We start from the raw sequence: 16,665 nt of genomic DNA on the forward strand, positions 1-16,665 counted from the left end.
GTGAGAGAGAGAGAACAGTGTGAGAGAGAGAGCAGTGAGAGAGAGAGAGCAGTGAGAGAGAGAGAGCAATGAGAGAGAGAGCAGTGAGAGAGAGAGCAGTGAGAGAGAGAGCAGTGTGAGAGAGAGAGCAGTGAGAGAGAGAGCAGTGAGAGAGAGAGCCATGAGAGAGAGAGCAGTGAGAGAGAGAGCAGTGTGAGAGAGAGCAGTGAGAGAGAGAGCCGTGTGAGAGAGAGAGCAGTGAGAGAGAGAGCCGTGAGAGAGAGCAGTGAGAGAGAGAGCAGTGAGAGAGAGAGCAGTGAGAGAGAGAACAGTGAGAGAGAGAGAGCAGTGAGAGAGAGCCGTGAGAGAGAGCAGTGAGAGAGAGCCGTGTGAGAGAGAGAGCAGTGAGAGAGAGAGCAGTGAGAGAGAGAACAGTGAGAGAGAGAGCAGTGAGAGAGAGAGCCGTGTGAGAGAGAGCAGTGAGAGAGATAGAGCCGTGAGAGAGAGAGCAGTGAGAGAGAGCCGTGTGAGAGAGAGAGCAGTGAGAGAGAGAGCCGTGTGAGAGAGAGAGAGCAGTGAGAGAGAGCCGTGTGAGAGAGAGAGCAGTGAGAGAGAGAGCAGTGAGAGAGAGAACAGTGAGAGAGAGAGCAGTGAGAGAGAGAGCCGTGTGAGAGAGAGCAGTGAGAGAGATAGAGCCGTGAGAGAGAGAGCAGTGAGAGAGAGAGCAGTGAGAGAGAGAACAGTGAGAGAGAGCAGTGAGAGAGAGAGAGCAATGAGAGAGAGAGAACAGTGTGAGAGAGAGCAGTGAGAGAGAGAGCAGTGTGAGAGAGAGCAGTGAGAGAGAGAGAACAGTGTGAGAGAGAGAGCAGTGAGAGAGAGAGCAGTGAGAGAGAGAGCAGTGAGAGAGAGAGCAGTGAGAGAGAGAGCAGTGAGAGAGAGAGAGCAGTGAGAGAGAGAGCAGTGAGAGAGGGGAGCAGTGAGAGAGGGAGAGAGCAGTGAGAGCGAGAGCAGTGTGAGAGAGAGAGCAGTGAGAGCGAGAGCAGTGTGAGAGAGAGAGCAGAGAGAGAGAGAGAAGATAAAGTCAATAAAGAGAAGAAAAACGGCATTCGAGATGGACCTCAGACAGTAAATGACTTCCGGACAATCGTAGTAGACCGGTGAATGTGTTTATTTGTAGTCATAATATAGTGAGTAGTTAAACAACTTTAAAATGCAACAATTTAAACACTTATTTAAAAATGTATAACCACTCGCATTAAGATTGCTAATGAAAATTTAAAACATTAACTGGGAAAATTATTTTTATTGATCGTTCTAGGAAAGAAAGAGAAAACAAAGAGATATGCAAATACAAGCCATACACAGCCTACAGGCTACAAAGAATAAAGCACCAGCCTAATGAAGCACCTTGAATGACGTCACACACCTAAAGAAAACTTAGGACTTTTGTGACGATAGCGAAGAAAGAAAGTGTGGCGTTACATCTTTTTTTTTTCATTTAAAAGTGTATTATTAAACACAGTTTAAGCAGTTAAAAAAATATTGACCTGCAATTGCTAAAAAAACAAACAATAGTAAATAATAGTGATCAGAGGCGTAGCGATGTGGGGAGGGGGGGGGGGCAGGGGGGGTACATATGTTCCCGGGCGCCGACCTTAGGGGGCGCCAAAATGGGTTGTAAAAACAAATTACAATGTCATTTTAGATGCATTTTTGCATTATAAATAGTTTTTACAATTTAGAGCTTTCAAGGCCAATAAGCTGTCTGTTTTTCCTCTAACCTTATCTTACTGTAATTTAGGAAACAGAAACCATGATGCAGGCTATGTAGTCTAGAAAACACTGCTTTTATTTTCAAATAAATTTCCGTGTATATTTTTATTATATGTTGACTGTGCCTTAATAAAGTTACCCTTTTCAATACATGAAAATAAGTGAATTTAAATCCCAGTTGTCATCTAAAGGGCTCCCATACATGGTCAGATCGGCTGCTATCAGTGTTTCTTCCAGACTTTTTTCTCCGGGGGGGGGTGGGCGGTAGACTTTCTTCGGGGGGGCGGACACTGTTAAAAGTATATATTTTCTATATAAATTATATAAATTTCATTTCGTTCGGGGGGGGGGGGGGGGGCGGTAAAAATTTTCGGGGGGCTTCGACCCCCCGAAGAGATGCCTGGAAGAAACTCTGGCTGCTATGTCAGTTGTCATCTAAAGGGCTCCCATCGGCTGCTATGTCAGTTGTCATCTAAAGGGCTCCCATACATGGTCAGATCGGCTGCTATGTCAGTTGTCATCTAAAGGGCTCCCATCGGCTGATATGTCAGTTGTCATCTAAAGGGCTCCCATACATGGTCAGATCGGCTGCTATGATGTCTCCCGCCTGCTCCGCGGCTTCTTCTGTCTCTGTCTTATGGCTGGAGTTGCCGGAGTGAGTTTCTGTTTTTTTGTGGTGCGTGTGTAAGCATCTCAAGGGGTTTGCGTACAAAGTTAAATCAGCCGCAATCTGGAACTCATCATCGTCCTTTTGACCCGCACAGTTTTCATGTTGTCTTTGTTCCATTCTCTTCTCGTCTTGTCCTGTTTTCTCTGGAGATATGGTTGGCTCCGCTGTGGAATATACATTCAAATACAGTTTACATGAGCTAGCCTGATGAAAGAAATCTTTAAATGCAGACCATGCTATTAATAATCACTACTATTGATCGGCTGCGTGAAAACTATTCCAAACTAAGACTTTCGGAAGGTTATTTTATAACAACAAAACCTCTAGTAAGTTCGTGAAGTAATCAGATTCTATACGTCCAGTTTTTTATGAAGAAAAAAGTCACGCATGTTCATAATTGACCCAAAACACGACGGACTGCTACGATCTTTTGAAAGTACCTTGTGACCTAAGGTGTAACAAATAAGAAAGGTCGTTGTCTCATGTTACTCTTCGTACTATTTCAGTCCCCGTGGAACTAGCTAGTAGGCCTATATCAAAACCTAGATCAGCTTTTTTTTTTAAAACTGAAATATTTTTCTAACGGAAAACGATTTTCGGGCGAATGGTAAGGAATGAATGAATCTTCGATCTCTGCGCAGTGTAGAACATCCCGGCGCAGCTATGTTTAATACTCTCTGACATGTCAATGTCACACTGACTTCTTCCCAATTATTTGTTCTCGAGTGCTGCGAAAATTGTTTGTTATTTTTAAAAGCATCTTCGAAAAGCTGAACCGCAGTATTTATTGATTTGCTTTTCGTTCTAGTGTTGGCCGGATGTGACGCACAGTGTTGACACAAACTGTCCAGGACAGGTTGCAAACGTTTTACTGGGATGAGGTTGACGCTGGCAAGGATGCATTAAATCCAGTAGTAATGCGCGGCGTTAGTGTGTGTTTCTAAAAGCTAATCGATAACTGTTCAAAGAGGAGCTTTGGTGAAAATCAATACTTGTGATAAGTTATGGTGACTCAACCTACAAAAACTCTTTTCAAACCATGTAGTTTAAAACCATGTAGTTTAAATTATTAACTTAGCTTAATTATTATTAATCAAGCTAAATATCTGGACATGAATTTGTCATGAGTTGGAAAGCTATGGGTACAATACAGTCCAAAGCGGAGGAAGAGTCGTATCTTACAAGTAGGCCAACCCCGAGAATAAAACATTTAATTTTGGCACTCTACTATTTTATTTGAACAGAAAACTTCATTACTTGCTGTTTCTAGTGATCTCACTGATAGATCTAGTGATAGATTACCTTTGATCAGTTAATGAGCAATCAAAACAGTCTAGAATTTCGAGCTATTTTTTTCCGTTTCACTAGCATTTTTATTTTTAGTGGTTTTTAAAGTAACAATGCGACTGTAAAAAAAATGTTATCCTTCAATAGATGGTGAAAAAGAAGAGTATGGAGCAAATATTCGTTCAACGTCAATATTGGGTTCTATTTGTTGTTGTTTTATACCCGTGTTTTACTAGAATTCTACCTGCTTGTTAAATAGAGAAGAATGGATAGTTTAGTTACTAAAATAGCAGCACGTTGCTTTAATGAGGCATCGATTTTTAGACGGTGTGGTCCGGTATGGTCTGCTGTGATGGCGTGAGGTTCCAATAGACCCTCGCTGTGTGGAAAACACTGCAATAGTCAGAAGTATACGCGTTTAATGACAGCTGCCCAAATCACTTGATAAAACGCCCATTGATGTCAACTGTGCCTCGTGCAGGCTGTCAAACAAAACATGCGTGTCATGCCTTGTCGTCAAATATGCGCCTTTTCAAATGGGTTGACCTTTGGGTCACGCCTATCTATCTTAAGGTACGCAAGGTATAAGTTCCCATGGAAATAGACTAAAGTACAACTTCCGGTTAACAGAAATCTTTTGAAAATTGACTTTATATAAAAAGCAATGTGTGTGTTTGTCTTTTATGCTTTACTACACCTTTCATCCGATTGCCATGAAACTTTGGGAAGTTGTTGAGAATACTTCTGGGGAGGTTTCTGCAAAAAAAAATAATTTTTAATTTCGCAAAGGCGGCGACCCGGGAGGGTGCGATTTTATTCTCTGTATACGGTATAGTTAAAAAGTCGGATGCGGTTTAACACCGTTCATCCGAGTGCCATGAGCTTTGAAGAGTTGATAAAAATACGCGGTTTGGTGCCCAGAGTTCCAGAGCGGCTATCTTAGCTCTTGGTATCCGTGAATTGGGCGTCCTGCTTGGCTAGTTTTGCTGTTTTGATAAAAATGTTATCTACTAGCTGTTGAGTGGGTCTTACTGTCTCCTTAGTTAGACTGTGATCAGAGGTCAATATCAAGGCAAAATATATTTTGGACATGTGGGTTTGTATGTACGTGGTGTCTGCACATCTTGAACATGTGGGTTTGTATGTGCGTGGTGTCTGCACATCTTGAACATGTGGGTTTGTATGTGCGTGGTGTCTGCACATCTTGAACATGTGAGTTTGTATGTGCGTGGTGTCTGCACATCTTGAACATGTGGGTTTGTATGTGCGTGGTGTCTGCACATCTTGAACATGTGGGTTTGTATGTGCGTGGTGTCTGCACATCTTGAACATGTGGGTTTGTATGTGCGTGGTGTCTGCACATCTTGAACATGTGGGTTTGTATGTGCGTGGTGTCTGCACATCTTGAACATGTGGGTTTGTATGTGCGTGGTGTCTGCACATCTTGAACATGTGGGTTTGTATGTGCGTGGTGTCTGCACATCTTGAACATGTGGGTTTGTATGTGCGTGGTGTCTGCACATCTTGAACATGTGGGTTTGTATGTGCGTGGTGTCTGCACATCTTGAACATGTGGGTTTGTATGTGCGTGGTGTCTGCACATCTTGAACATGTGGGTTTGTATGTGCGTGATGTCTGCACATCTTGAACATGTGGGTTTGTATGTGCGTGGTGTCTGCACATCTTGAACATGTGGGTTTGTATGTGCGTGGTGTCTGCACATCTTGAACATGTGGGTTTGTATGTGCGTGGTGTCTGCACATCTTGAACATGTGGGTTTGAATGTGCGTGGTGTCTGCACATCTTGAACATGTGGGTTTGTATGTGCGTGGTGTCTGCACATCTTGAACATGTGGGTTTGTATGTGCGTGATGTCTGCACATCTTGAACATGTGGGTTTGTATGTGCGTGGTGTCTGCACATCTTGAACATGTGGGTTTGTATGTGCGTGATGTCTGCACATCTTGAACATGTGGGTTTGTATGTGCGTGGTATCTGCAAATTATTGACAAGTGCGTTTTTAGTGCAAGATGGTTGCACAGTCTGGACACGTGTGTTTGTACGTACCAGACGACTGTACATTATGGACATCTCTCTGTGGGGAGGGGGGACGGGGGGGCACACCCTTCTCCCCACAATAAGCCCACCGCCCCTCTCCATATTAAGTTCACCACCATAGACAAAAAATAAAAATAAAGAAAAAAAATTTAAAAAGTGACAAAACAGAATTGTATATAGAAAATTTAATTAGTGTTAACACCCCCCCTCCCCCATCTGAAAGAAACCCTGTGTCAGATTGTAGCTTGTTCCGAAATAAGGTGTCTGTTCTAGACGGTTGCAAAATTAGAGCTAATAAAACATAACAGGCCAAATGGCCTCTTATAATACAACGTAGGGAAGCTAATGATGCTATGCGCTGAAATTTCGAGTAACGATCTAATAATTAGTTGCTGATGTGATTAACAATCGATATGTATTAAGTGCGGGTATTTGAATTATGAATTATAACCAGCTTATAAAGGGAAAAAATATAATTACCCGCTAATGAATAGGCTAGATCAATAGTTTGTATGATTCATTAGTAAAGCTGTCTTCCATGAGTATCGGCGTTTTTCTGCGGGTAGGGTTTACATTTCATTGATTAGGATCCTCAGTTTGATCAGATTTTCTGTAGGTACAGAGCTCGGCTTGGTGGGTCACACACTCGTGCACGTTGTAACTCGTGCACGTTGTAAATCATACGGAGCTCGGTTTGGTGGGTCACACACTCGTGCACGTTGTAACTCGTGCACGTTGTAAATCATACGGAGCTCGGTTTGGTGGGTCACACACTCGTGCACGTTGTAACTCGTGCACGTTGTAAATCATACGGAGCTCGGTTTGGTGGGTCACACAGTCGTGCACGTTGTAAATCATACGGAGCTCGGCTTGGTGACGTCAGACAGTCGTGCACGTTGTAAATCATACGGAGCTCGGTTTGGTGGGTCACACAGTCGTGCACGTTGTAAATCATACGGAGCTCGGTTTGGTGGGTCACACAGTCGTGCACGTTGTAAATCATACGGAGCTCGGTTTGGTGGGTCACACAGTCGTGCACGTTGTAAATCATACAGAGCTAGGCTTGGTGGGTCAAACAGTCGTGCACGTTGTAAATCATACGGAGCTCGGCTTGGTGACGTCACACAGTCGTGCACGTTGTAAATCATACAGAGCTAGGCTTGGTGGGTCACACAGTCGTGCACGTTGTAAATCATACGGAGCTAGGCTTGGTGACGTCAGACAGTCGTGCACGTTGTAAATCATACGGAGCTCGGCTTGGTGGGTCACACAGTCGTGCACGTTGTAAATCATACGGAGCTCGGTTTGGTGGGTCACACAGTCGTGCACGTTGTAAATCATACGGAGCTCGGTTTGGTGGGTCACACAGTCGTGCACGTTGTAAATCATACGGAGCTCGGCTTGGTGACGTCAGACAGTCGTGCACGTTGTAAATCATACGGAGCTCGGCTTGGTGGGTCACACAGTCGTGCACGTTGTAAATCATACGGAGCTCGGTTTGGTGGGTCACACAGTCGTGCACGTTGTAAATCATACGGAGCTCGGCTTGGTGGGTCACACAGTCGTGCACGTTGTAAATCATGAGCCAAGAACAAAACGTTTGCCTTACTTGAAACAAACGTTTTGATGTACATGTTGGTTTTTCCAGTCTAATCCTTTACATTTTATAACAAATTGTAATCCATTCAATCAAGCAATTTATAGTCCATTAACCCTAATTAGGGTCGTTGGGCACCAGTTTATTTGCTCATAACTTTCTGCGATCTCTCTCGGTCCTCTACTGCTCTGCCATCTCTCTCGGTCCTCTACTGCTCTGAGTAGCTCGGCAACGGGCGGCCCGGTCCGATATTTGATAACCTCAATCTAATCACGTTTTTGCTTTCCCATCTTCTCCCTCCTGGTGCAATGTCTTGCATTTCTCTTTGGCGTTACCGTACAATCTCAGTTTTCTTGTTTAAACAATCTTCAGTAAACGCTCAAATGGACCAATCACATTAGAGACCATTTCACTGATCTCTTAATATGTGATATCTGTATAGGATTCCTAAGAATCTGCGTAGACATCTCATTACCAGAACCTACATTCTTGTTATGTTTACATAAGGTTTAATATTTCATCAAAGAAGCGATATACCGACCACATATATACATGAATTATAGCAATAGAATTATTATTACTGCTGAGGGTCCACGCCTCGCATCCTTACCCAGACATGGCCAGTGACAGCATGAGTTTAACTTATGTGCCAGTAGAATTCTTTTTGTAGAACGCGAAAAGCTTCTTAAGTCACTTGGTGTTGTTGTTTTGGCACATATTTCTATATTTCTTGCTTTATTCTCTCATCAGAAAGGATGGCGCCAAGTCCGCCGATGCTGATTGAGCCTTAGGCTTTTTCATTTCTCTTCTGCGATGGAATGATACTATTTGAACTAATTTAACTTCACTATTCGGTGGAATGATACTATTTTAACTAATTTAACTTCACTATTCGGTGGAATGATACTATTTGAACTAATTTAACTTCACTATTCGGTGGAATGATATCTATTTTTAACATCATCAGTCCAATATCATTTTTAAATACAAAAAAATATATTGCTACAGTGTTTAGTTCTTCATCTATAAAGCAGTGGGTACTCAGAATGGACCTGTTCAGAGTTTCTTCCAGGCATCTCTTCGGGGGGTGGGGGGGGGGGGGGGGGCTTCGCCCCCCCCCCCCCCGAAGGAAATGAAATTTATATAATTTATATAGAAAATATATACTTTTAACAGTGTCCGCCCCCCCCCCCCGAAGAAAGTCTACCGCCCCTCCCCCCTCCCCCCGAAAATTTCAAGAGCCCCCCCCCCCCCCCCCGGAGAAAAAAGTCTGGAAGAAACACTGGACCTGTTCTGCATAGTCCGAGCCTCACAATGCCAGTCATGTTCAGTCTTCCAGACTTTTTTCTCCGGGGGGGGGGGGGGGGGGGGGCACTTGAAATTTTCGGGGGGCGGGGTAGACTTTCTTCGGGGGGGGGGGGGCGGACACTGTTAAATGTATATATTTTCTATATAAATTCCATTTCGTTCGAGGGGGGGGGGCGGTAGACTTTTTACGGGGGGTGGGGGCGGACACTGTTAAATTTATATATTTTCTATATAAATTCCATTTCGTTCGGGGGGAGGGGGGCTCCCTACGGTCAGTAACAAACAAAAGCCCCTACATCCATACAGTCAGTAACAAACAAAAGCCCCTACATCCCTACAGCCAGTAACAAACAAAAGCCCTTACACATCCCTAGTCAGTAACAAACAAAAGCCCCTACATCCCTACAGCCAGTAACAAACAAAAGCCCCTACATCCCTACAGTCAGTAACAAACAAAAGCCCCTACATCACTACAGCCAGTAACAAACAAAAGCCCTTACACATCCCTAGTCAGTAACAAACAAAAGCCCCTACATCCCTACAGCCAGTAACAAACAAAAGCCCCTACATCCCTACAGTCAGTAACAAACAAAAGCCCCTACATCACTACAGCCAGTAACAAACAAAAGCCCTTACACATCCCTAGTCAGTAACAAACAAAAGCCCCTACATCCCTACAGCCAGTAACAAACAAAAGCCCCTACATCCCTACAGTCAGTAACAAACAAAAGCCCCTACATCCCTAGTCAGTAACAAACAAAAGCCCCTACATCCCTACAGTCAGTAACAAACAAAAGCCCCTACATCCATACAGTCAGTAACAAACAAAAGCCCCTACATCCCTACAGCCAGTAACAAACAAAAGCCCCTACATCCCTACAGTCAGTAACAAACAAAAGCCCCTACATCTCTAGTCAGTAACAAACAAAAGCCCCTACATCCCTACAGACAGTAACAAACAAAATCCCCTACATCCATACAGTCAGTAACAAACAAAAGCCCCTACATCACTACAGCCAGTAACAAACAAAAGCCCCTACATCTCTAGTCAGTAACAAACAAAAGCCCCTACATCACTACAGCCAGTAACAAACAAAAGCCCCTACATCCCTACAGACAGTAACAAACAAAAGCCCCTACATCTCTAGTCAGTAACAAACAAAAGCCCCTACATCCCTACAGACAGTAACAAACAAAAGCCCCTACATCCCTACAGTCAGTAACAAACAAAAGCCCCTACATCCCTACAGACAGTAACAAACAAAAGCCCCTACATCCCTAGTCAGTAACAAACAAAAGCCCCTACATCACTACAGCCAGTAACAAACAAAAGCCCCTACATCTCTAGTCAGTAACAAACAAAAGCCCCTACATCCATACAGCCAGTAACAAACAAAAGCCCCTACATCCCTACAGACAGTAACAAACAAAAGCCCCTACATCCCTAGTCAGTAACAAACAAAAGCCCCTACATCCCTACAGACAGTAACAAACAAAAGCACCTATATTTTTATACTCTGTAAAAGACATTAAAAAATAATTTTAAAAACTTTGTAATAACAAACTTTTAAATGCACTTAAAATAAGAAAATAAAACTAGTATGTTTTGGTCTATTAGGAAAGGAAGCAAATTAGGTTTATTTTATTTTCGGTGCCTTTAAAAGCTTTGTTATAATAATTATAATTTGTTGTTTATTGTCTTTTTTCATTTTCTTTTTTTTAAATACATTTGTTTTCAGTCGTTCTTTATGAAGTCGACACCACATAGATCTACGACAAAGATAAAATTCGTGAAAATACTGAGAAAATACTGAAAAGCAACCGTCCGTGAGCAACAGTTCACCACCGACAGCAAGGTGATCAAGCGATCACTCGAGCTTAATCTTGTTAGCTGCCATTGGTTTCGAAATCATTAACTAAATTTTAATGAGTAAATGTCTATCTAATAATCTAATTAGATTAAAAATGAGATATTCTTTATTTCATCGAAGAAGAAGTTATCTGGAAAGTTTGAACGAAATCGCTGCATTAGAAGTGGGTCAAAATTGAGTTACAAGATTTGCCACACACCCACAAACAAACAAATAAAAAGAACACACGTGAAAATAAATATCTTTGGAAAATCACGTGTTTTTCAAAGTGAACCTACATAACAGCTCTATCATCCTATTGGCTATTTCTTCTGGAGAACTAATCTATCGTTTTCTGTTCATGCTAAAAGGTTGTATTGATTTTTAACCCAGATGTCGATAAGCAATCGAAGTGCTTTTGTTATCATAGCCGCACGTTCATTTCCACTTTAAAAGCTAAATAATAGTAAAGTATTCGACATTTAAAAAAATATACAGTGGCACGGATTTCAAATTATCAACTACATAAATTTTTAAGTGTGAGTTTGATTCTTAGTCTTGCTAAGTTCGTGTATTTTGTGTAGATTTTCGCGTGTGTGTGTGTGTGTGTGTCATTTAGCTTAATGCATCTCTCCTCAGAACGAGACTAATGTTTATTGATCTGTTGCCTGAGATTTATAAACACAGTTTATCTAAATGTACGACGAACGCAGACTTTATTTCTATACAACCAAAGACGTATATTATTTATTCAGTTGCCATGGTAGCCTTTGAATCCAGATACAGGCTTGATAGGATTTTTTTTTAAATGTAGGAATTCATAAGAACACAGCAATGTTTATATAAACGCTTTAACTAAAGTTGTTTATTTTGTTTCAGGGACAGTTTATAGCCCATAGAGTGAATGGGGGTAAATAAAAAAAAAAAAAAACCGACTAAATTGTGTTAGAAAAAAAGAATAACTATGCGACAACTCCAAAGGCCGCTGTTAAATGACAAGAAAATACATCCCCACACAATTCCAAAGGCCGCTGTTAAATGACAAGAAAATACATCCCCACACAATTCCAAAGGCCGCTGTTAAATGACAAGAAAAATCACTCCCGCACGCTTGTCGGTGGTATCAGCGAACTCACGTGATTTTCACGCCCAAAATTTAAATTTATAAATTTACTTCTCATGTTTTCTTAACATAATATATCACTATTTATGAGATAATGACACGTATATTTTATGAAATGCTGAATACCTGATTTTGACATGTCTTCGTGTTATCTTTGTATTTAAACCAAGTTACCTGAAATATAAAAAATAGCAACCGACAGGTAATCAATGAATCAAGTTTTAGACATCAAGATATCATACTTGGTTAACTAGATCTACAAATAGTAACCACCTTGTTCGAGAAAATATAAATAATCCCGTGTTTTTTAACTGAATTAACGATTTGGTTCAACTTCTGCTTTTCAATGGCTTCACTAGGGAGGGTTCCGTTATTTCTAAATTATTATAAAAATTATTTCTTTACTTACTTTTAAATTAGTTTTTTTTTTAAATTATTATTTCAAATATCGAGAGAAAAAGTCACCTCTCCAATATCACAAGTAAAATCAGTTTAGGTTCATCAATGAAAGCATTCGACGTATCCGCTAACAGAATAAGTCTACCTGGTAAAGGTAAAAATAAAGCGTGCTACTTTTGTATCCCTCCCCACCGCCTGCACCTTGCCGTATGAGATCACTTGTGGTTGATCAAGTCCGGCTCGCGCAATACGTGGGTCAGGAGATTAGAAAACGCCCCTCGATGATTTTTTTTCTATTGATTGTTATAGTTGTTGAATGCCAATATCATAGTTTCAGGTTATAATGGTGCTAGATCTATGATTTTATAATTTTAAGCGAAATGATGGTAATACAAATAGCACACCGGTACGGTTCGCCCACCTCAGCCGCAAAAAAAAACCCAACCTACTATGTAATTCTAAATGGTGTAAAAGCTGATCTAGTAGTAACAAGTGAAAACATAGATTGAAAATAAAATTAAGTAGAATAAAATAATTTGGATGTTTGTGTCATTTACTTCTAATAATAATCAAAATAATATCTCATTTCATCATCAAAACTATGGTAAACAAACACCCAAAATCGGCTCATAAACTTCATCGGACTTGCAAACGGACTTGAGAATGTCCGTAAGAAAAATGGACATTGGGCGGTCAATGCGAGGTGGTATTGACCAATGCTTAAATTGGCCGCCTCCAAGCTTCGCCCGTATATATATATATATATATATATATATATATATATATATATATATCAGGGGCGTAGCGAGGGGGGGGCGGGGGGTGCGGACCGCACCGGGTGACACCATTTAGGGGGGTGACACCAAGGCAAAAAATAGCAAAATATATAGAAAAAAACTCGAGGGGGGGGTGCAAATCGAAAGTTTGAGGGGGGGTGCAAATCGAAAACTCGAGGGGGGGGGGTGCAAATCGAAAGTTTGAGGGGGGTGCAAATCGAAAACTCGAGGGGGGGGTGCAAATCAAAAGTTTGAGGGGGGGGGTGCAAATCGAAAATTTGAAAGTTTGTCCCTGGGAAGGGTCTCTATGCCTCTGGGGGGGGTGACACCATTAAGTGCCGCACCGGGTGACACCCGACCTCGCTACGCCACTGATATATATATATATATATATATATATATATATATATATGTGTGTGTGTGTGAATGGGTGTGTGTATGTGTGTGTGTGTCTTACAATCATAGCCCGAAGTCAGCCAGTGTGCGCATTGGCCAATATTGACCGGCCAAAGTTCGAAAATTTACTTGATTCCGGCCTTTGGCAGGTCAGTCCGCGGACTGGCCATGGTGGACCGGCCAAGGTCCGAATTAGAAGATTATCTGGATAGAGGTGACCGGCCAAAGCCCGGATTAGAAGATTATTAGCAGATGCTGGTTTTTAACACCGCGGTGATTATGAAATTAGGTCTTTATTGATTATTAATTTAAAGTAAATGACAGCAACATTCAAATTATTTTATTGCACTATATTTTCAATCAATACTATCACTTTTTATAAGAACATGAACTTTGATGGCATTTATAATCACATAGTAGCTTGTTGTTTTTACACTTGCAGCGATTTGTTGTGCACTTTGATGTGCAATAGCAGCGAGTGTAGCCTTTGCCACGGGACATTGATTGTTAAGATGCGATGTTTCGTACTGATTTTTCCTCAGTGCCGATAACAGTTTTTCGTGAAGAAGGGAAAACTCACTTCTAGCATACGGTTGTTTTAGAACACCAGGTTCATCACGACCTCGGTCGAATTTGTTAAATTCACAAATTATGAATTGCTGATAAGCAGAAATTAAAACAACAAGATGGCGGCGTATACTACGTCGCGGGTCAGCTCGTAAACTTGTATTTGCCGTCTGGGTTACTTTGCATATCAATAAGATCCACTTGGCATATTGAGTTAAATTCTTTAAATATCAAAGGTTTGGAAACAAGACCTTTCTTGGGATTAAACAATTTTGTCTGATAAGACTTACACAACCGAAGATACACAGTAATGATTTCCTTAGTGATATTTTTGTACTTTATCGTCAGCTTTTTTCCAGCTGTGTGCGACCTTGTCCAATTTTCAAGTGAGTTTCACTGATCAAGTCGAATAACTCATCGCCCTTTTTCAATTGCAATGGATGAGTCGCTGGACAGCTGTTCCACCTCTCAACTGCTTGTGTTCATTAAAGGTGTGGATGAAGACATGATATGAGCATAACACCAGAGCTGGCTTCCCTACATAACAATAATGGCACTGTTACCGGAGAGGATATATTCAATGAATTTTTTTTAAACATTGCTGATTATAACTTGGATTGACCTGACAATCGATGGAGGAAAGTACATGAGTGTTCTAAAGAAAGGCTTGGTTGGACAAACGAATGATAAAAACGTTCTACAACCAATGTTCCTGCAGTAGTATATTATTCACCAGAAAGCTTTGTCTGCTAAATATATGGACATTAGCAGTGAACTGATTCCTGTGGTGAAGATGTTGAATTTCATAAGGTCACATGGGCTCAACCACAGATAGTTCAGAAACACGTTGAAAGATACAAACACAGAATCGCAAGATTTACCATATTACACAACAGTAAGATGACTAAGTTGTGAGAAAGCTCTTAACAGATTATTTAAGTTATATATATATATATATATATATATATATATATATATATATATATATATATACATCAGAGGCGTATCCAGGGAGCGAAATGAGCAAAAAAGGCGCCGAATTTTTATCACGTTCTATATACGTGTATTTTATATATATATATAACACTATTCGTGTTTACAAAATATTTTTGTCTATAATCAGAATTAAATATATCGTCATCATAAATGCTAAAGTATTACAGCACAATGAAAGTTTTTGAAATCAGAGTTGGTTTAAAACCACGCTTTTCAATAAATAGAAAAACATTCAGAATAACAGCCTACATTTAACTAAATATCGGTCTTTTAGTTCAGATCATAATTTTAATTAACTACTGCTTCTTTGTGTTCTTTAAATATCATTTTTTAACATAGTGATAGGTATGGGTTAGATCAATGTATTGATCACACACCTTTTTACTGGTAATTGCAAAAACAATATTCACAGAGTTTTACGTTTAAAAAGCAAATTTTCTGGCGGCATGGTACTTTGGTACATCATTACGCGTTTTTCTACATGTAGGCCTACTTAACAGATCAGTTCGGGGTGGGTTGGGGGGGGGGCGGATTCAACTTCATTCACCACTGTCCGGTCACTTTAGGTCAATTATCCAACCCAGTGTATACCTAGGTGTGACATTAATGTCGCTCTACACAATTGTGGTGGTGAGGTGTGTCGGGGGGGGGGGGGAGATAACCAACATTTTTTAGATGACTGTTCTAAACATACATATACATTACACAAATATATATTACACAAATATATATTACAGAAACAGATTTTAATAAGTAGCAGTGGTATTATGACAATATTTGTTTTTACAGAGGGGTCCATGGAGGAGGGAGGTTGTTACTGTTTCATATAATTTGTAATCGTAATCACTATCGCCCAAACTGTAAGAATACTACTACTTCATCGTGATGACGTTGTTGTCCTTGTCAAAATTTCCCCACCACTACGCAGTTTGCTCATAAGTAAATTTAAATAGAGGTGCCACATCAGTTGCATTTAGTTCGGTATTGTAATTTTTTTTAAATTAATCACACGATTCAAACTGTATATATAAAGTAATTATGTGTGAAGTTTTATGTATAACATTTTCTAATTCAATTATTCGTAAGCAAATACATTTTCCTTAAACTTAACACCCCTCTTGCCAAGTGTTACTACCCGTAGAGGTTTTTTAAACATGGCGATGCATCGTAATGGTTATTTTTAGAATGGCAAACTGATGCAGCTGTTAATACGTGTTGTAAACGTAGACACTACTAGACTAGTACAATAATGCTCAATTGCTGCATGAAAAGAAATCTTGTGATTTACATAGATGTGCCGACCAAAAATATTTTTTAAACAAATATCATTGTTTAAAACTTTGAGTTTAAAAAGTTTCCAAAAAGGCGCCACTTTGCCATTGTGCTCGCGGTAAAGCCCGGGGCACCAAAATAACACCCTGTTGGGGCGCCGGAGGATGCGCCTGATTTGAGATATTCAACGATTATTGTTGCCCCTCGTGTCTTTAGTGTATAGCCTTTGTGAAAACGAACGTAAGCGCTATAGTGGTCACAGGAGAGATCGGGGCGCTTCGGGTCACGCAATACCTGTTTTAACGCTGACTACAGTAGTACCCTTTACCCGCTATGCAGGACGCCCGATTAACGGATACCAAGTGCTAAGATAGCCGCACTGGAACCCTTTGGCCAAACCGTGTGTTGACAAAAAACTCGCATCCTCCCGGGCGCCGCCAATAAGAATTTAATTTATTTTTCCCGCTGAAACCTTTTCGAGAGTATTCTCTTCAACTCCACAAAGTTTCATTGCACTCGGAAGAACGGTGTCGAACCGCATCAGATTTTTTTAATATATACTTTATACAGAGAAAAATCGCACCTTCCCGGGGCGACGCCCTTGCAAAATAAAA

The 16,665-nt window shown here is 40.8% G+C and overlaps 1 protein-coding gene across 3 annotated transcripts; it reads right to left on the minus strand.

Moving 5' to 3' along the window:
• Positions 1-1,234: 1,234 nt before the first annotated feature.
• LOC131927541 (uncharacterized) lies at positions 1,235-12,395 on the minus strand. 3 transcript variants are annotated; one of them, XM_059283265.1, is made up of 3 exons: positions 11,919-12,017; positions 11,772-11,819; positions 1,235-2,586 (listed from the first exon to the last, which is right to left on the minus strand). In XM_059283265.1, the coding sequence occupies exons 2-3, from the start codon at positions 11,782-11,784 to the stop codon at positions 2,300-2,302; spliced, it is 300 nt and encodes a 99-aa protein (XP_059139248.1). In that variant the 5' UTR covers positions 11,785-11,819; positions 11,919-12,017; the 3' UTR covers positions 1,235-2,299. The 3 variants fall into 3 exon arrangements, with proteins under 3 accessions (XP_059139248.1, XP_059139240.1, XP_059139233.1); XM_059283257.1 differs by lacking the exon at positions 11,919-12,017 and adding an exon at positions 12,111-12,395 and having other exon boundaries at positions 1,236-2,586; XM_059283250.1 differs by lacking the exon at positions 11,919-12,017 and adding an exon at positions 12,055-12,395 and having other exon boundaries at positions 1,236-2,586.
• Positions 12,396-16,665: the final 4,270 nt, after the last annotated feature.

Source organism: Physella acuta, unplaced genomic scaffold, assembly GCF_028476545.2.
Source record: "Physella acuta isolate Inbredline_101_S28 unplaced genomic scaffold, ASM2847654v3 ptg000088l, whole genome shotgun sequence".
Taxonomy (NCBI): Eukaryota; Metazoa; Mollusca; class Gastropoda; family Physidae; genus Physella; species Physella acuta.